This window comes from Callithrix jacchus, chromosome 9 (genome assembly GCF_049354715.1).
Source record: "Callithrix jacchus isolate 240 chromosome 9, calJac240_pri, whole genome shotgun sequence".
In the NCBI taxonomy this organism is placed as follows: Eukaryota; Metazoa; Chordata; class Mammalia; order Primates; family Cebidae; genus Callithrix; species Callithrix jacchus.
In genome coordinates this window covers 54,534,150-54,555,779 of record NC_133510.1, presented here as the reverse complement: position 1 = coordinate 54,555,779, position 21,630 = coordinate 54,534,150, and the positions used below count along the sequence as shown (strand labels likewise).

Genomic DNA, 21,630 nt, shown 5'->3' with positions numbered 1-21,630 from the left:
TCATTCAACATACCTCATTTAAATACTTCCCTGCAAAAAAGGTTTGGTAACCACACATTGATCTGAGAATTGCTGGGAAAGTGTTTGGTTCCTGGATCTTCTGCCAGGACTTACTACTGCAGTTCCCCTCTAGAGTGTTGTTCACAACGTGATGATTATGTGGGTACTTTCCTGTCAGGATACTGGCTCTGCTGGGGCAGCAGAGAGCACTTGGCACATACTACAAAGGAAAGGAAGCAAAAAGGACAAAGTCACATGAGAAAGATGGACTTCCCATCACTGCTAAAGAGAGTAAAGAAAAAAGCTCCTTAATACTCTTAACTTCAAATATGTAGTTCCTCATGGAATTTTGTTTTCTACACATGACATACTTGATGTGGGCAGCTTTAAGTCACATAGTGTAGACATTAAAGCAGAGAGAACAAACTGAGAAAACGGATTTCTTTTTCGTTTCTTTCTGTAGGATAACAGTAATTCTAGTCTCATCTGCCATAGAGAGAGTTTTTTTTTTTTGAGGCAAGGTCTCACTCTGTCGCCCAGGTTGGAGTGCAGTGGCACAAGCGCAGTTCACTGCAGCCTTGACCTCCTGATGCAAGTGATCCTCCCACCTCAGCCTCCCAAATAGCTTGGAGTATAGGAGGGTGTTACCACTCCTGGCTAATTTTTTAAATTTATTTTTTATTTGTAGAGACAACGTTCTTACTGCGTTGTCCAAGCTCATCTCAAACTCCTGGATTCAAGTGATTCTTCCACTTTGGCCTCCCAAAGTGCTGGGATTATAGGTGTGAGCCACTACACCCAGCCAGAAATAGTATTATACACAAGGAGCAAAGCTTGGTGAGAGACTGGTCTTAACCAAAGACAAATACTACTACTTGGATCTAATTGAGACACAGTGGTTTATTTGCAGGCAGATCCACAACTTTATAAAGCTGTATCACTTTATACATTTCCTGTATCACTTTATACAGGAAAAAAAAAGTTTTTTCTACTGTAATATTTCCCTTAGCTACTGTCAGCAACAGATTTTCCCCATTCTACCCAATCATACTGGTACAAATCACCAAGCCACTTCATAGAAAGGTAGTACTAGCTTATACCTGCACCAGCAGGGAAAGGCCATTCAAGCACATGCTTATGCCAAAATTGGGTATTATCCTTTTTAAATATTTGCAATTTTTTTCACCTTTCAAGTTAGAGTTGGCATTTTTAAATAATAGTGAGGATGAACATTCTCTACACGTACTGACTGTGTTTATGTGAATGGTTTGTTCTTATGTTTTGCTCATTTTTTTCCTCCTGGCTGTTGGCCTCTTGCTACATAAGATTTAAGTTAAGGAAGGATTCAGTCATGTTACAAATACTTCCCATTTTTACTTTTGCCTTTTAATTTTATTAGATGTTTGACTTCTAAAGTTTAAATTTGCAACTCCTAACTCTTCCCCTTTTTGTTTTTTGATCAATTTTATGGTCAATACACAGTTTATCTTAATATTACATTTTAGTATCTGGTAGAACAATTTTGCTGTTTTTTTTTTGTTTTCTTTTTGGAGACAAAGTCTTACTCTGTCACCCAGGATGGAGTACACTGGTCCATCTCAGCTCACTGCAACCTCTGCTGCCTCAGGGTTAAGCAGTCCTCCCACCCCAACTTCCCAAAGTAGATGGGACTACAGGTGTACACCACCATTTAAGTATTTTTATAGATATAGGGTCTGGCCATGTTGCCCAGGCTGGTCCCAAACTCCTGAGCTCAAGCAATCCACCTGCCTCAGCCTCCCAACGTGCTGGGATTACAAGCATGAACCACTGTAATTAAAAAAAAAAAATTACCTTAATTATTCTATTTATTATTCCAGGTAACTTTTGGAATCACTTGAGTTTAAAATAATCTTTATAGAATTACAACTACAATAAATATATTATATAACATTGTATCTTAGCTGAGCACAGTGGTTCACACCTGTAATCCAAGCTATTTGGGAAGTTGAAGCAGAGGATCACTTGAGGCCAGGAGTTTGAGACTAGCCTGGGCAACAGAGCAAGACCTTGTCTCTAAAAAAAAAAAGTGAAAAAAAATTAGCTGACTGTGGTGATGCATGCCTACAGTCCCAGTTATTGGGAAGCTGAGGTGGGAGAATCATCTAAGCCCAGGAGTTTGAGTTCCAGTCTTCAGTGAGCTATGCCACTGCACTCCAACATGGGTGACAGAATGAGACCCCGTCTCAAAAAAAAAAAAAGTACATAAAATGATGTACATATCTATGTATCAAATATTTTTTATCTTACTACTCACATCCTTTTGTAACCTAAATTACATAGGTGATAGCCATTACTGGCCCCAACCAGTTATTCTTAGAAAGTTCATAAATTATGAATGAGGCAGGGCATGGCAGCTCACATCTGTAATCCTAGCACTTTCGGAGGCCAAGGTAGGAGGATCACTTGAGCTCAGGAGTTCCAGACCAGCCTGGGCTACACAGTACGATCCTGTATCTATCTTTATATAAAAGAAAAATAAATAATTATGAATGAGATATTTTCTTTGTCCCCCACCTTCTATTTTTCTAACTGATCACATGGAAGAAAGTTATTAATTTTTATTTTTTCATTTTTATCTTGCTGAATTCTGGTGATTTTAAGTTTTTCAATAATTTTCCTCTGTTTCCTAGATAGAAAATCCAAACAAGCAGAAATAATTTTTCCAATATTTTTACCTCTGATTTCCATAAGACTTAATGGCAATGACTAGACAGTCCAGAATAACATTAAATGGAGGCCTTGTTTTATCCCTAACAGCAACTGCCCTGAGTCTTTCACCCCATGTATTTGTTTGAAATATTAATCATAGTCAGGAAGTATTCTTATGATAGCTTAATATGTCACCAGGAAAAGACGCTAAAATTTCAGAGTACTTTCAAGTATCCATTAGGAAGAATATTCAGTTTTCTTTCTTTCAATATCACGTTGATAGACATATAATAACCAACATCATGTAGTATTTACTATAATAAGTCAGGCGTTGGCTGGGCATGGTGGCTCACGCTTATAATCCCAGCACTTTGGGAGGCTAAGGCGGGCAGATTACTTGAGGTCAGGAGTTCAAGACCAGCTTGGCTAACATGGTGCAACCCCATCTCTACTAAAAACACAAAAAATTAGCTGGGCATGGTGGTGGGCACCTGTAATCCAAGCTACCTAGAAGGCTGAGGCAGGAGAACTGCTTGACCCCAGGAGGTAGAGGTTGCAGTGAGTTGAAATTGTACCACGGTACTTCAGCCTGGGTGACAAAGTGAGAATTCGTCTCAAAAAAAAAAAAAAAAAAAAAAGACGTCAGTGCTCTACACATATTAACTCAACCTCACAACAACTCTGAAGGAGATTTTGGTACTCCCTTTTATAAATGGGGAGGAAAAGGGCCAGAGAGTTTAAATAATTTGTCCACGGTCATGCTGCTAGACAAGAGACAGAGAGGGTATTCCAGACTAGGTAGTTTGGCTCCAGAGTCTGAGCACTTCAACATAACACTATGCTACTGTTCAAGGGATTTCCTGATAGTACGCTACCCTTACATTCCTAGACTACCATTCACTTTGTTATGTTCATGGTTGAAAATCAATTGTTGATATTTTGTTTTGAATCTTTGCATCTATATTTATGGGGTGTGTGTGTGCTGCTTTTTGTCAGTTGGTTATCAAGATTAATTGGGTTTTTACCATAGAAAAGATAACACAGCATACATATTACTTGATTTTTTACAATCCATTTTCAAACCTCAAATGGTGAAGTTTAAAATAAATTCTCTAGTTCTGAGACTGGCTTAGAAATAACTGCAGTTAATCTTCAATTGATAAGAGGTAATATTACAATTAAAAGAGTTTATATCACATTAAATCCTTCCTTCAGATCAAGTATTTAACAAGGAAAAAAAACAAACAGATCATACCAGATTCCTGAGAAGAGAGCTTCTTCTCAAGCTACAAACACGGTTAGATTAACAAAATTGTATTCGCCGTAAAACTTACAGCACTGGAAAAAGTCATCCCCATCTCTCCAATGAGTGCTCTGGTTTTCTTTAGTGGTGTCTGCAAAAGTAAGTAATTATCCATTAGACAATTTCTTCCAATAAATTAAGCGACCAAGAATTCCTGTTTTGTTACATTTTAATCTTTAATTTCTAAACAGTTAGCTCTAAGCAACAGCTAAATAGAGTACTGTATGATTCTAGAGACAGGTTTGGTTCCAGTCAGCTCCATCCTGTGTAAAAGTACAGGAGGTCAAAAATGCTTGCAGGAAGGGAAAGTTCAGTTGGTGGCAGTAACATCTTCATGCCCTTATAGTTATCAGCACCCAGATATGGAAGATAGGGCAGACCTATCTCAATGAATTAATCTTCAGAAGTAGGATGTGGGAAATGATATAAAGGGAGTCTTCCGCTCTATGAAACAGAAGACAACAGTTGGATTCTCAAGGTCAGACAGGGCCCCAGGGCTCAGAGACTGATTCAAACTTCACACACTCAGTGATGCAGGCCAGATGCACACTGTTCAACTACAGCTACTGCCATCTGCATAGATCCACTAGCACTTCAGGATAAGGACTTGAACCAGGTGGTAAGCAGGTGTATGCAGAACACTGTCAGGCAAAAGGCTACTCAGAAACAACTTTATGCCCTTGCTTTTCATCTTTTGTTCAAAATCTAAGATCTTTACAAGTACAGAGAACAATTAACTTCACCCTAGTGAGGATGAAAGTATGAAGACAGTCATTTCAATACAAATGAAAGGAACACTAATATTCTTCAGATTCCAGACAGCGAAAAGCACCATTGAAGAGGTTGTTTTAGTTGTAATACAGGTCAGTTTGTGACAATTCTGAAATACCTTTGAAACCTAAGACCATACTGAATGCAGTTTTAAGTATATTTTGTTGTATAGTAATTCCTTAAAGATCGCTAATCTAAATATATAACTAGGTAAAATAGAAGCCTCAATTTCAATAATGTATAAATGATTTTCCATTGTTTAATACAAAATCTATGGAATCCATAAGCTCAAAAGGATGAGAATTCTAATTTATCCAAAAAAAAGCTCTGATAATTTCATGAGTAGATACAGAAGAGGCTGCCACAAGATGCTGGAGATGCAGAAGATCTTTGCCAACCTTCTAAAGCAAGGTCACCAGTCATCCTCCCCTCAAAGCATCACTGGGTACCACCCTCAGGAAAAGAATACTGGGCTCATTGAAACACTGGTTTGATAAAGAACCTGAGTTACTATGAGGACATTCGAAGGCAAAACGAGGATACAAGAGTAAGTGGAGAAAAGGACCATCAGAGTTGACTGTATGGGACTTATTGTTAAACTGTCTGATAAATATGTAAAACTATGAAAGAATATCTGACTTACAGGAAAACTGTGTAATATCATTTATTAAACACAACATGTTCCAGGCATTAATCTAGGCAGTGGTAGACAGAGTATAGATGGCTGCATGATCCCAGCATTCTTGGGGACTTAAAACAACAGGCAAACAGTTATTTCAGGTGGTAAGTGCTATGAAGAGAATAAACCAGGATGATGTGATTGCAGCTGGTTGGCGGAAAAGGGAACTACTTTAGATGGGTGGTCAGGAAAGGCCTCTCTTTCCAAAGGTAACTTCAGTACGGAAAGCCATGTGATGAGGAGTCAGTCATGCAAAGATTCAGAAGCTGTTTCAGGCTGGGTATATAGGTACGACAGCTGCCAGAGGAAGGGGAGAGGCACCTGGGAGGAAGAGAAAAGCCAGTGTAGTGATAGAAGCAGCTTAGGAAGGAAAAGGGAGAATGAGGTAAGACCAGGTCAGAGAGGTAGGCAGGAGTCAGTCATGCAGAGCCGAACAGCAATTTAGACTTTAGGTCCAATGAGGTGGCTCACACCTGTCATCCCAGCACTTTAGAAGGCAGAAGCAGGAGGACTCTTTGAGGTCAGGAGTTCGAGGGGAGCCTGAGCAACATAGCAAGACTCTGCCTCTACAAAAAATTCAAAACTTAGCTGGGCTTTGTAGTGCATGCCTGTAGTCCCAGCTACTTGAAAGGCCAAGGTGGGAGGATTGCTTGGGCCCAGAAGTTCGAGGCTGCAATGAGCTATGACTGCACCACTGCACTCCCCACCTAGGTGAGAAGAGTGAGATCTTGCCTCAAAAAAAAAAAAAAAAAAAAAAAAAAAAGTATTTGTGTTAACTGTAATCTTTACACTGCTAACAATAGTACAAAAGATAACCATAATCTGTGTTTAATTGAAAAAGTCCTAAACAAGAAACTATACTGTACCCTAAATGTGTATGTGTCTCTATGCTAATCAGAATGTAAAATGAACCCTTCAGATCTAAGCAAAGATCTAACAAAAAACTTGTATGGTCAAGTTAAGGCCATACAACAGTCTTCAAGCAGCAGCCAGTCTCATGCTCTCATGCGGGCGAACGTGTTACTCTGCTCACCCCAAGGATAATCTTTTCCATTAAAACCCCAGAGTCACTTACTTTTCTGGTTCCATGTATAGCTGCTCCGAAACAACAATTCTGATAATTCTGTGGCTAACAATGGAAATTGTTTTGCTTTCAGTGAAGCAATGAAATATTTATTCTTCCCCAGCTGGGTGCAGTGGCTCATGCCGTATCCTAGCACTCTGGGAGGCCCAAAGTGGGCGGATCACTCATTAAGAGTTCAAGATCAGCCTGGCTAACATGGTGAAACCCGTCTCTACTAGAAATACAAAAATTAGCCAGGCGTGGTGGTGGGTGCCTGTAATCCTGGATACTTGGGAGGCTGAGGCAGGAGAATCACTTGAACCAGGGAGGCAGAGACTGCAGTGAGCCAAGATAGCGCTACTGCACTCCAGCCTGGGTGATGCTCCTTCCCTCACTTGCCTGAGGTTTTGGCCAAATGTCATTTTTCTTAAATGATTTATTTTATTATATTTTTGAGACAGAGTCTCTCTCTGTTGCCCAGGCTGAAGTGCAGTGGCACGATCTTGGCTCACTGCATCCTCCACCTGCCAGGTTCAAGCGATTCTCCTGCCTCAGCCTCCCAAGTAGCTGGGACTACAGGCGTGTACCACCATGCCTGGCTAATCTTTGTATTTTTAGTAGAGATGGGGTTTCACCATGCTGGTCAGGCTGGTCTCGAACTCCTGACTTCATGATCCATCCGCTTCAGCCTCCTAAAGTGCTAGGATTACAGGCGTTAGATGCAGTACCTGGCTGTGATGATTTTAAAAAGAGCAACTTATGCTTCTGTGAAGAACAGTGTGTCTACCACACTATAATGATGTTTAAGTAAAATCAAGAAAGAGATAAGAACAGTTCCCTGGCAAAATAAAAAATAAAAAGAGTCCCAGAGATATTTGGAACAAATAAAATTAAATGTTAAAGACAATGCTACTATATAAAAGAGAATTTCCAAGACACCTGAAAAATTCCACTATAAATCTAAATCATGTTATAAGTGCTATCTACAGTCCTTTGACCTGAGTTAGTGTGGTGGGGGTTGACCACTGTTTATTTTGCCAATGATGGCAGCAATCTGTAATCTTTTTTAGGTTAGAGCTCTCTTTCCACAAAAATGAAGACATTATACACAAAGTTTTACATGTAAATTAAGGAGTTCCATGAAGTCACTGGCATCCCCGAAGGTCACCTGCAGACTCTCTGACCTATGGTGTGATTATGCTGGTGTGGGTATGTGGAATGAAATCTGATTATCATCACAGTATTGTAGAATAGGAGAAAAAGCATGGTGCTCTGAGATTAGCTACCCAGGCTTTGTCCAGTATTAGCTATATGAACCCCAGCCAAGTCACTTAACCACATTCCAGGTTTAGTTTCCTTTTAAGATAAGAATACTATGCACAGCAGAGGACTCCTGTGATGAAGCACAAGAATAAAAATCCTAATACTCTGCTTGGCTCCAAGTAAGTTCTTAAATGCTCTTGTCTTAGCTCTTCCCCCTTGGAGTCCTGTTTGACAATTAGTGGTAGAATATTCTGAAAAAGGCTAGAAGAGAAGCCAGATTCTTGAGTTGGGAACATTAAGCTTGACTTGTCTCCTCCACTCAATTTTGGTACCTCTCTCCAGTAGAAACACCTACTGAAAAAAAGAATCTGGGCCGGGGCAATGGCTCATGCAGGTAATCCCAACACTTTGGGAGGTTGAGGTGGGTGGAGTACTTGAGTCCAGGAGTTCAAGACCGGCTTGGGCAACATGGAGAAATTCTGTTTCTACAAAATATTTAAAAATTAGCTGGATGTGGTGGCATGTGCCTGTAGTTCCAGGTACTAGGGGAGGCTGAGGCAGGAGAACTACTTGAGACTAGGAATTCAACGTTGCAATGAGTCTCAATTGCACCAATGCACTCCAGCCTGGATGACAGAGCAAGACCCTGACTCAAAAAAAAAAAAAAAAAAAGAAAAGGAAAAAACCCAAAAAACACACAAAACTGCTACTGTCTTAACGAAGCAAATGGGATTAACATACTAAAAGGAAGAGACCTCAAACACACACGGACTACAGCTGTGGTTGATAAGAATTGAAGAAACTGAATTCTGAATACCTTATATTTAAGCAATGAATTTTGTTTTCAACAGCTATAAAAGCCTGACCTTTTGACAGAGAACTTTAGTCACTGCTAGAGAAGACTTGCTTTTTCTGGACAAAACACTCTTCAAGGACACAGTTTGTTGCTGCTGTTTTTTAAATAAAAAAGGAATTTTGTGAGCAGACAAAATAGCAAAAGAGTAGTAAAACTAAAGTACAAGAGGAAAATTAAATCAAGACTCTTGTCAACATGGCTTGTTAGAAACAGACAATGAAGTATATGCGGCAGGAAGAAGTGTGTAGTCAAAATGCAAACATCTCAGACATCAGCTGTAAAAGACTCTCAAACTCTTGAGCACAACCTAATATATTTTACAACTCAGGAATATAGATAGACAACTCAGGAAGATAGACAGATGGACATGATTACCTTTATCAACTGTTAACACACACACACACGGACATTTCCTATTCTACTCTATTCCAGAGGAAATGAAAAATGTTGGTAGCTACTCACTAAACTGATTTCACAACTCACTCACGGGTTGGGACCAGCGGTTTGAAGGATACTAAGGGTGTGTAACTAACTGCACAAGCAAAGTTAGGAACGTCTTGCCTGGAGTATTTCATAGTCTCAGCATTCAGCTGAAAGCAAAAAGAACTGAAACGAATAAAGCAATAAAGCATTTGGTTTTAAAGCGAAGAGAGGAATGCTGAACCCAGGGTCAGAGGACTCTGCCTCAACTACTCATGTGTATTGGGCAAGTTGCTTTCTTGGCCTCCACGGGGAAGGGATTGGAGTGGATGCTTCCAAAGGTCACATATTCCAGAATTCTGCAATACACAAGCAAAATTAACTCGGGAGGAAAAAAAATGAAGTCTTGTGACAACACCCATTAGATAGAAAATGAAACACTGACAGTCTCTAATTGAACACCATCAGGTGTTCAATTAAACCAATTGAATTTTCTTGATTCTTGTGAGGCAAAACACACCCTCAATAGTTCGACGGTCTGCCTACCAGATCAGTGCACTTCAGGCTTATTTTTACACATATCACACACAGACGCTGTACACAGGCACAAACGCAGAGGTGGCCTAGGTCCCTCATAAAGGGGACTGGACTTGTCTTTTGATCCTTTAATCCAAAAGAAAAACAATCAGGGCTTGGGTGCTCTTAGCCAGCCCCTGATCCTCATTGTTTCAGCCCATCCTCTACTGGTCTCCACATGTTTATCTTGAGATATTAACGTAAACTCCACAGCAGTACAGTCCAGACTAGAAGCTGTGTGCTGTACGCATGTGCCTCAGCACAGAAGGGAAAAGAGTCTTGCAGTCCCTTACACCGGAGTTAAGGGCCTCAGGTAGTAAAACCAAACCAACCCAGGGTCAAGGCAGCCAGTTCGGGGAGTGGGGGTGGGGACCGGGAAAGAGAGCGAGGAACCGGGGAGTCAGCCCGAGAGATGGAGGGGCGGGGCAGAAACAGAAGAGTTACCATGCCGCCGAGCACTTCGTCCTGGTCGTCCGTGAGAAGCAACACCACGTTGGGCCTCCGGGTTCCCGCCGCCACCCCGGAGACCCCCAGGCAGCCGCCCAGCACCAGCAGCAGCAGCGTTGGGCTGCAGGAGGGCAGGTGGCGGGGGCTGCCCCATCGGGGCCGACCTGGGGCTAGAGGCAAAAGCCGCATGGCCGACAGGCTCCGGGGGAACCCCGGGACGGGAACGAGGGACACACAGATAGCTGAAAGGCGACAGGCCGACCAGCCGAAGGAAGAAAAAGCCGTGCCTTGAAGGCCGGGGGCTGGGGTCAGGCGTTTTCTCCCTGGGCGCGATCACGTGAGTTGAAGAAGGGGCGGAGCACGCTGCGAGGTCACGTGACGGTCGCGTGGGCGGGGCCGCGGGCGGGCACAGCCGGGAGGGAGGCGCCGGCAGCTGCGGAAAAGGGGCGGAGAAATGGGAAATAGGGCGGAGAACCGGGAAAAGGTCATGACCCGTGCGTACTTCTTGAGCAGGCTCAGTTTGCGTTCTGGTACGACCTGTTTCTGAGCGCTTGGTGGAAAGATTTAAATGTAGGAAAGAGAAGATGAAAAGCAGGAAAGAATTGGCAAATATTGACCAACCGATTAGGGAAGAGAAAGCGGGACTGTACCTACCACATATTAACATCAGCTGATGGGGAAAGTGGCCTCTACCATATTTAATCCCGGAATGGACGGGCACTTATTCAAGGTCCGGATGTTTAATTGTTTTTAATTTTCTCTGCAGCTTGTGAAATAAGTCTTAACATTCTCATTTGGCTCAGCCATTAAATTCGGAACTGGCTTCCAATTCAGCTCTTTTAACTCCAAAGCCTGATTATGTTCTACTTTCCTCAGCTAGAATCGTAGTTACAATTTAGGGATGTCCTGACAGTTTTATCCTAATGTTCCTTGGTAACTTTTTAAACACCCTCTTGGAAGATGTTGGAGGATGTGCATGAAGAAAAACCTTGAAAGGTGGTCTTCCAATAGCATTATTATTATTTTTATTATATATATATTTTTGAGACGGAGTCTTGCTCTGTTGCCTAGGCTGGAGTGCAGTGGCGTGATCCTGGCTCACTGCAACCTCTGCCTCCCAGATTCAAGCGATTCTCCTGCCTCAGCCTCCTGAGTAACTGAGATTACAGGCGTGTGCCACGACATCTCGTTAATTTTTATATTTTTAGTAGAGACAAGGTGTCACCATTTTGGTCAGGCTGGTCTCAAATTCCTGACCTTGTGATCCGCCCACGTCGGCCTCCCAAAGTGCTGGGATGTAACCTGTAAGGTGTGAGCCACTGCACCTGTACCCCCAACCCCATCGCATTATTAAGTAATCTTTAGCGGGGAATATCCCATGATACTAGGTCCAGGTATTTTGTCGTTGCCCTGGAACAATTCGACTTTGCCTCTCTGTCTGTAGAGATCTTACTGGCAAGGTGAACTGTTAAGTTATATTCCCAGACCAATGTAACAGGTTGTACCTCCTTGCTGGTAAAAGTATATTCTCTGAGCTGAACTGTCTGCCCAGAAGAGTCTCTTATAACTCGTGAAAACTGTCCCAGAACTTAAAAGTAAGATAAAAAAAAAAAAAACTCGTGAAGTCACTGTACTATAAGGTAAAAATGATGATGGAAACACTTTGAAACCTCATATGTACAGGGTAGGGCTATTTTAAAAATTGCCTTTGTTTTATTACCTTTTTTTTTCACTACAGAGGGGTAATGTGTGGAGTCCTAACAAGGTTTGAGGTAGGGGTTGTAATTCACACATTATCGTGAAAACCGAATCATCACACTAATGAACCACAAAAAGATCTTAATACTTTTTTAAAGTAAGCCTACAGAAGGCAAAAGAAACTTTAAAAAAGTGAAGTAGAGTTTTTCTGCAAGAAACAATTTTGCCGGAAATATGATCAGAGCAGTTCCTAGACAACCAGAATACACTTGGTTACAGCCTTGGCCTAGGCCAGTTTTTCAAGCTGGTTAGAATAACTAAGGTTTCAAGACTTCCAGGAAGACTTTCTTGCACAAAAAAAGAACCTATCATTCTCATTGATGCCCCAAATTGTAAAATTGTTTCTTTTCATTTTCAAGATGAGATTATAAACTATTTGAAGCCAGAAATGGTGTAATTAGTTCCACCCTTTGTTCAGGATGCTGCTGTCAGAGGCATTTGAAGGAGAGCAACTCCATCTTGAATGGGGGCTGCGTAAAATAAGGCTGAGACCTGCTGGGCTGCATTCCCAGACGGTTAGGCATTTTAAGTCACAGGATGAGGTGGGAGGTCAGCACAAGATACAGGTCATAAAGACCTTGCTGATGAAACACGTAGCAGTAGAGAAGCTGGCTAAAACCCACCGAAACCTAGATGGCGATGAGAGTGACCTCTGGTAGTCCTCACTGCTACACTCCCACCAACAGCATGACAGTTTACAAATGGGAACGTGAGGAATTTACACTATATGGTCTAAAAAGGGGAGGCATGAGCAATCCACCCCTTGTTCAGCATATCATCAAGAAATAACCATAAAAATGGGCAACCAGTAGACCTCAGCTGCTCTGCCTATGGAGTAGCCATTCTTTTATTCCTCTACTTTCATAATAAACTTGCTTTCACTTTATGGTCTTGTCCCAAATTCTTTCTTGCACAAGATCAAGAACCCTCTCTTGGGGTCTGTTCGGTAACAGTGCTACACTAGTGCTAAAGAGACACTGTCCCTCTTTCAAGGAATTTGCAGTCTAATGGCAGAGAGATGGACAATCCAATAGTCACAGAAGTATATGATTACAAATAGACATGCTATGAAGGAAAAGTAAAGGGTGCAGTTAGCATCGAAGAGACTGGGAGGCTGACTTAGTCTAAGGTGTCCTGAGGAAGTGATCTTAGAGTGAAATCAGAAGTTTGAGTAGGAGATAACTTGTTAATGGAGTGTTGGGGTGGTAGAATGTCTCATAGGCACAGAGTACACCATATGCAAAGGTCCTGAGCTGGAGCATTGCGATAACTAAAAAAAGCCAGTGTGGTTAGAGCAGTGGGAGAGAGGTGGTGAGGACCCAGATCCTATTTTAAGGACTTGGGCTTTTATAGTAAGGTGAATTGGAAATTACTGAAAGAATATAGGAGAAATATAATCATACATGAATTTTTAGAAGATCGTTTTGACTGTGGCATGAAGAACAGATTGGAAGAGGACAAGCATAGATAAGGGTAGACTGTAGGGTCCAGCCCTACAGGGTCCTGTGAGCCCCTCTCTGCTGGAGTGGAGATGAGAAACTGTGGAAATAAAAGATACAAGACACTAAGAAAGAAAACAGAGTTTGGGCCCAGGGGTCCACTGCTAACCAAAGTGTGGAGTCTGACAGTGGCCCCAAGTGCCTGGACGCTCTGACTTAATTATTGAGTACAAAGCAGGGGGCAGGGTGGCTAGGGTGAGGTAATGGTGGTCAGTGATAGGGTCAGGAAATCACGTGTCTCGGAGGTAGGGGCCCAGGTCTTTCAAGTGGCCGAGGGGAGGAGAAAACCTAATGAGTCAGCACTTTTCTCATACTTGTCAAGAAACAACTAAGGCATTAAGATTTCTGTCACTACTACTGATTCTTATCTTTTGGGAAAAAGAGAAACCAGGTGCAGAAGCGGAGCATGAGTGTGGGCAGAGAACATGACCACTGAAGCACAGCATCACATGGAGACAGTTAAACCCCTGATGTCTGTGGGCCTACTTGACGGTGGTAGCACAAGAGCTTGGAGAAGTGGAGTTTTCTCCTAACTTCCCCAGGAAGGAGATGTCTCGGCCATTTTGGACGTCTCCTTCCCTAGCTGGCTAAACATCAGGCGCGTTCCCAGCGCTGGCGCTGCCACACAGTGGAGACACTCTTTAGCAGCCCTTATGCGGGCGTGACAGAGGGCTTAGAGCATCTTGCCTTAGGATCACTTTGTTCACCATGTCACCTCAGTTCCATGATTGACAACACGATAATCATTAGTAAACTCAAAAGGTGATACTGAGCATATATATGTGAATAACTATATGATTATATATGGTTATATATGCATATAGGAATAACTATGGAGCTATATCTCCAATTCTTTTTCTAGCTCTATATTTATATGGAAACAGGTTGAGGCTTCAGAACCTTGCCTCGGCACTTGCGGGGTCTCCCATGGGGTCTCCCACTCACAGTAGACCAATTAGGTAGAAAGAAAAGTGGATAACAGGGGCAGATTCAGATCTTGTGGGGCCTTAAGTTGATATACATTTGGTAAGTGGGGGCTCCTTGAGAAAAAAAATAATAATTTTAGATAAAAAAGTAGGTACACAACTGAATACATGTTTAGTCTAAAACCAATCACAACATTATACATTTTTAAAAGTTGAAAAATATTACAAATAATGCAAAAATTTAAAGTAATATTTTAATTAAGTGACTGCCAGCCATACTTCTTCATACTTTTCCCCCCTACATTATATGACTATGTACATTTTTTTTTTAATGATGAAAAGATGTACATATTAGCCAGCTGGACTCAGTTTAGATGATCTCAATTTTCCTGGCAACCTCCTTAGCATCGTAATCAGGAGCAGTCGAACATATGCCTTCTCTCCATCAGGCCAAATCGGGGTGTTGACCTTGGCCACATCAATGTCATAGAGCTTCTTCACAGCCCGTTTGACCTGGTGCTTGTTGGCTTTAACATCCACGACGAACACAAGTGTGTTGTCTTCTGTCTTCTTCACTCTGGACTCAGTGGTCTGAGGAAACTTGACAATAGCAGAGTGGTCAAGCTTGTTTCTCCTGGGGGTGCTCTTCCGAGGATATTTGGGCTGCCTTGGGAGTCATAGTGTCTTGGGCTGCCGGAAGGTGGGTGACCTGTGGATCTTCTTTATTTTTGTGGCTGTGGATCCCCTTTCAACACTGCCTTCCTGGCCTTCAAAGCCTTTGCTTTGGCTTTGGCTTTAAGAGGGGCAGGAGCTTCCTTCTTCGCCTTTGGCACCATCTTGTTAAAAGGGTTGGCTATGTAATCTTTAATTATCTCTTCATACGATGATAGTTTATAATATTTTCTAAAGAGAATAGAAAGATAATTTTGTTTTTTCTCTAGTGTGTTTGATCAGTATTTGCTTTTTATTAGTGATAATTCAGAAAAGTTATTTTTCACCTGCACAGTTCATTGTTGGTTTTATATAAATACATGTATATCTATATATATGTTTAGTATTTTTGTCAAATTTCAGAAAACTCTTAACGAATATCCTTTTACATAGGTATTTCATGGCATTCTGCATTTTCTTTATTTTAGTTTTTGAGACAAAGTCTTGCTCTGTTGCCCAAGCTGGAGAGCAGTGCAGTGGTGTGCTCTTGGCTCACTGCAGCCTCTGCCTCCCAGGTTCAAGCAATTCTCCTGCCTCAGCCTCCTGAGTAGCTGCAATTACAGATGTGAGCCACCACGCCTGGCTAATTTTTGTATTTTTAGTAGAGACAAGTTTTCACCATGTTGGCCAGGCTGCTCTGGAACTCCTGACCTCAGGTGATCCACCTGCCTCCCAAAGGGCTGAGATTACAGGCATGAGCCACTCTGCCCAGCCTTTTCTTACACAGTAATTAATCATATGTAGTTTTTGAATTGAAGTTACTCATTTGTCATAAATGTATTCATTGTAATCATATATTGTGAGTTTTATGTCATCTTCCTCAATGGTAGTGTGAGATCAAATCAGAAAGAAATTTGAATATTTTTCAATGAGTTTATATAATTCACAAATTATTAAACAATTTAATAGCCTATTTATTACTTTTTTTGGGGGGGGTGTGGAGTCTTGCTCTGTGGCCTAGGTTGGAGTACAGTGGTACGATCTCTGCTCACTGTAACCTCTGCCTCCTGGGTTCCAGTGCTTCTTCTGCCTCAGCCTCTCAAGTAGCTGGGACTACAGACACACACCACCACACCCAGCTGATTTTGTAGTTTTTTAGTAGAGACAGAGCTTCACCATATTGGCCAGGCTAGTCTCAAACTCCTGACCTTGTGATCTGCCTGCTTTGGCCTCCCAAAGTGCTGGGATTATAGGCATTAGCCACTGTATCTGGCTAGTTTATTTATTACTTTCGTTTGTAAGTTATCTCTTCCTCTTTTTTCCAGCTTTATTGAGATATAATTGACAAAATTATGTAGATTTAAGGTGTACAATATGATGTTTTCATGTATGTATACAGTGCGAAACGATTATTCTCTTCCTTTTAATGAATTACTGTTTTTCTTATGATTGAAACAGTTTTTTGTTACTCTTCACTTCTCAATGTCAGGATAATTTCTCTTTACTTTCTCATTCATCTTATCACTTTGGTTTCGTATCCTCTTAATTTTTTTTAATCTCAGTTTTATCTCAGTGCTTTAATAAAATAACTTGAAAGGTGACAGAAGAAAGTATCCACCATATACATCTACATCAGGAGTCTGTAATTCATCACTTGTTTTATTAAAATGTTCCAAAATATCTTCCTAAACTGCACTTTAAAATGTTGAATTTGAGTTTTACCAAATACATAAATAAAGTTTCATAGATTTTTGTTGTTGTTTGTTTTGAGACAGGGTCTTGCTCTGTTGCTCAGGCTGGAGTGCTGTGGCATGATCATGACTTACTGCAACTGTCACCTCTCAGGCTGAGGTGATTTTACTACCTCAGCCTCCAGAGTAGCTGGGACTGCAGATGCATGCCATCACACCCAGCTGATTTTTATTTTTATTTATTTTTATAGCGATGGGGCTTTACTATGTAGCTCAGACTGTTCTTAAACTCTTGGGCTCAAGAGGATATGTGGGCTCCCACATATCCTCCCAAAGTGCTGGGATTGCAGACATGAACCACCATACCCCAGCCTTAAATACAGATTTTACATTTAATTTGTGATTGGGTTTCTCTTCTGAGTTGTCAAAAATATATTTTAGAGTTCTTTTAAAATTTTCATGAACTTATGTTGCAAAGCTTGAACACTTTTGTACTGGGCAGACCATTTCATTACATTAGACTCTTCACAGAAAAGTCCAAGTTGGCATATGTGTTTAAAATATTCCATATAGTAGTTGGACCTGAAAATAAATTGACAATTATTGTAAAACATTGAAGTAGTTAACAACTTCAGGTACTTTGAGGGAAGCCTTTTCTCTAACAAAATTAAGGTAATGAGCTGTGTGTGTGTAGCTCATTCTCAGCCAAGTTGTTTCCCACCCCACCCCCTCCCCCCCCACTCCCCATCCCCCGCCCTGAGACGGAGTCTTACTCTCTCATCTAAGATGGAGTGCTGGAGTCCAGTGGCATGATCTTGACTGACTGCAACCTCCACCTCCCAGGGTCAAGCAATTCTTGTGCTTCAGCCTCCTGAGTTTCCGGGATTGCAGGTGTGTGCCACCACGCCCAGCTAATTTTGGTACTTTTAGTAGAAAAAGAGGTTTTGCCATGTTGGTCAGGCTGGTCTCGCACTCCTAACCTCAAATGATCCACCCACCTCAGCCTCTCAAAGTGCTGGGATTATAGGCATGAGCCACTGCACGTAGCCTAGCCAAGTTGTTTTTTATTTTTTTAAAAAATTTGTTTTATTTTATTTTTTTAAAGATGGGGTTTCATTCACCATGTTGGCCAGGTTGGTCTCAAACTCCTGACCTCAGGTGATCTGCCCACCTTGGCCTCCCAAAGTGCTTGATTACAGGCATGAGCCACTACACCCAGCTGCCAAGTTGTTTTTTAAAGAGCATGCAGCTCTTTGTCCTAATAATCATAATAGCTGTGTTGACATGTGACTAATTGTAAATGCTGCTTAACCACAGGTTAAAATAACAATCTTGTTTTACTTTGTTGAATAATGTCTCAGATGTTTTCAGTTGGCTAAAAATATTTAAAAATTGCTCATAGAGTTTCCTGTTAGAAAGTAGTGCCCGATAATTGCCAACTAATCAGTGGTCGTCATATCCAGAATAGAATATATAATATTATTTGGTATTTAGTTATGTGTTTGACCACTTTTTAAACATATTTTTCATTATTTCAATATAAGTCATTTTTTCATTTTGACATCTTTTCCAGGAGTTTAAGCAAAAATGGATCCAATTTAGCTATTAGTTGAAAAATTCCTGTGGAATTTTCATTGTAGGAACAATGTTACTTTTCATCATGACCTCTGAAGTGTAACTTTCACTTAGCATTTAATAACCTCAAAACTTCCAGCTCTGGCCATGATGGAGTAACAGTGCCAGACTAATTCTCTTGCTAAAAACAAGTAGAAAACAGGGTAACATAGATGCCTTTATACAAGGGACAATAGTGAAGGACTGTGATCCATATATAAAGAGAAACAAACAATTGCTCCAATTTTTTGCCTGATGGTGGCAAATTCTGAACCAGAGACCAGGAAAGAGGATCTCATGCCTGACAAAGTTAACTTACTAACTTTGGGAGGAGAGAGATCAAGGTTGAGGGAGATTGAGGCAGTGGGAAGTCTGCAGGGAAGAATTCCAAAGAGATGGATGCTGTATAGATTTAAAAGGTCCATAAATCTGCACAGATGTCTTTCTGAAACTTTGCTGAACATTGAGATGTGCATTTATAGGGTGAAACACCACGAGGAGGCAAGGCAAATAATGCCCAAGGTAACTTAAAATAAATAATTTTCAGAGGGGTTGGGTATGTTTGAGATCTAACCAGCCAAAGAGGAAAGTCCTCCTTGATTGCTGGAAACCGATGCTCAGTGCCACAAAGGAAAATCAGCGCTGAGACAAAGGACCTTTCAGCAATGCAATTTTTACTTCCTGGACTGCAGGAAGGGTACTCTTGCTAGCCATTTTGCCGCGAGAGTACAATGAACAAAGGAAAAACAAATATATTTATCTTTTACACATTTGGGGGTTGTCCTTACTGCTGTGTCTGATCTCCGTTGGCTGGAGCCAGACCTCAGAATCTAAACTGAAACCCGACTGGCTAACAACTTCAAACTTTTCTAAACAGGTAAAAGCAGTGGAGAGCTGGGACAAGACTGTGAGCACGTCCAGCACAGATATCTTGGTTAAAGTTCAAGGACATAGAATGTACAACGTGCCTGTAAGCACAGCATGTCTAATAGCTACATAGAATAGGTCTTATCAAAGAGTTATTAGTACATTTATTCTTTAACAAGACAGGTAACTTTAAAGAGGAACTTTTCTACTTCCCACAGGAGCATTCCTAAAGAACCTGGAAAGGTCATGCCCTAATAAACTAAACCATCATATGGAGCTAATACTATTATGAGTAAAAGGTACTCTGCATCCACAGTAACAAAGCTTTGGTACAATCCTCAAAAGATCGAACTAATCTACAAGGAAAGTAACTTGTCTTCCAGAATAAGGCCCAACACCCTTTAAGAGAAGACTACAAAACCTCGATATTCAACAATATGAAATTCACAGTGTCCTGCATTCAATAAGAAAATTATTACACAGGCCCCCAAACAGGAAAATGTAACCCATAACCAGAAGAAAAAATTGTCAATAGAAACAGATAATAAATGACAGAGATGAAGAAGTTAATAGATTAGTGTGTTAAAACTCCTATTAAAACTTTTTCAAGTATTTAAAGAAAACATGAGCCTACTGAGAAAAGAGGTGGGAGATATATAACTAGGCCAGGTGCAGTGGCACACACCTGTAATCCCAGCACTTTGGGAGGCCTAGGAGGGTGGATGGCTTGAGCCCAACAACTTGGCAAAACCCCACCTTTACAAAAAAAATACACAAAATTAGCTGGGCTTGGTGGTATGCTCCTGTAGTCCCAGCTACTCAGGAGGCTGAGATGGGAGGATCACTTGAGCCTGGGTGGTCCAGGCTACAGTGAGCCATAATCGTGACACTGCTCTCCAGCCTGGGTGACAGAGGGAGACCCTGTCTCAAAAATAAATAAATAATAAAACTATAACTGAAAAGCACTATATCTGAAAATTCACTAGCTGGATTAATGGAAGTTAAGCAATATGGGGATGGGGGAAGATAAGTCATCTTGAAGATATAGCAAGAGAAAAATATCCAAAATAAAGCAAAGAGAGAAAAAAATGAAAATAAAAATAAGCAGGGCCCCTGTGACCTGTGAAACAAAATCATCGGGTCTACCATTTACATAACTGGAATTCCAGAATGAAGAAATACTTTTTCAAAGAAATAGTAGTTGCTCTCTACATACGGAGAAACCTCTGATCTCAGATTCAAGAAGTTCAGTGAACTCCATGCAGAATAAACATAAAGAAAATCATACTGAGAAGCATCACAATTAAAATTCTGGAAACTAGTAATAAAGAAAATAGACTTTATGACAAAAATGTTATTAGAGATAAAGCAGGGCATTTTATAATGATAAAAGAGTCACTCCATCAGGAAGATATAACAATTATAAATACATATGAACCTAACAAAGTGCCAAAATTCTTGAAGCAAAAACTGATAGAAATGAAGGAAAAAATGGACAATTCAATAATAGTAGGAAACTTCAATACCAACTTTCAATAATGGATAGAGTAGCTAGGCAAAAGATGAAGAAGGAAATAGAAGACATGAACAACATTATAAAACAGGTAGATCTAACAGAGATCTACAGGGCTCTCCACCCAGCAAGAGCAGAATTCACACTCTTCTCAAGTGCCTATGGAATATTCTCCAGGATAGACCATATGCTAGGCCGTAAAACAAACTTCAATATATCTAAAACTGTAGAAATAAACAAGTATGTTCCCTCACCACAATGAAATAAAATTAGAACAATTTGGGTAGCTCACAAAGATTTGGAAATGAAATAACATACTACTAAATAATCAGTGGATTAAAAAATAAATCAGAACAGAAATTAGAAAATACTTTGAGATGAATGAATATGAATACACAAGATACTAAAACTTGGGAAACAGGTAACATAGAGCTTAAAGAGTAATTTATAGCTGTAAATGCCTGTATTTTTTTTAAAAAAGATCTCATCAATAACCTTCTACCTTAAGACACCAAAGAAAGCAAAATAAACCTAAAGCAAGCAGAAGGAAGAAAATAATGAAAATTAGAGCAGAAATTAATGGAATAGAGGATAGAAAAAAAATAGAGAAAATCAATGGAAGCAAAAGCTGATTCTTTGGAAAGTTTAACAAAATTGACCAATCTTGGTGGTCTCTATCATATCTCCATTTAAGTAGCCAGTGTGGCCCCTGCAGAAAGGATCATGGGAAATGATCATAGCCTACCACAAGCTCAACCAAATCTTAGTCCTGATGCTGTCTGTGGTCAGGCTGGATTTAATACCTCTGCTAGACCAGATCAGTATGGCCACAGGTAAATTGTAAGCAGCCATCGATTTCGTGAATGCATTCTTTTCTGTCCCAATCAGAAAAGAGGCTCAGAAACACTTCACATTCATCCAGAATGAACAACAAAGGACGCCTACAGTTTTGCCCCAAGGTTATGTTAACTCATCCCTGTGTCACAATATCTAACTGTGTTTTAATAGAGCCCCAACAAATCTAGACTGCCCAGGCATCCTG

General features: G+C 40.7%; 1 protein-coding gene and 1 non-coding gene across 2 annotated transcripts in view; both read right to left on the bottom strand.

Moving 5' to 3' along the window:
* GNS (glucosamine (N-acetyl)-6-sulfatase) overlaps positions 1 to 10,413 on the bottom strand; it is a 45,453-nt gene extending 35,040 nt beyond the window's left edge. Inside the window, exons 1-3 of the mRNA XM_002752704.5 lie at positions 10,067 to 10,413; positions 4,026 to 4,085; positions 14 to 220 (exon numbers count right to left, since the gene is read on the bottom strand). Of these exons, the coding sequence (XP_002752750.1) occupies positions 14 to 220; positions 4,026 to 4,085; positions 10,067 to 10,258 (459 nt within the window). The 5' untranslated portion in view covers positions 10,259 to 10,413. The remainder of the gene's footprint in view (positions 1 to 13; positions 221 to 4,025; positions 4,086 to 10,066) is intronic.
* Positions 10,414 to 11,801: 1,388 nt separating this feature from the next.
* LOC118144719 (small nucleolar RNA U13) lies at positions 11,802 to 11,907 on the bottom strand. Its single transcript, XR_004729461.1, has one exon. It is a non-coding gene; the product is annotated as a small nucleolar RNA U13 (small nucleolar RNA).
* Between the last annotated feature and the right edge of the window lie 9,723 nt (positions 11,908 to 21,630).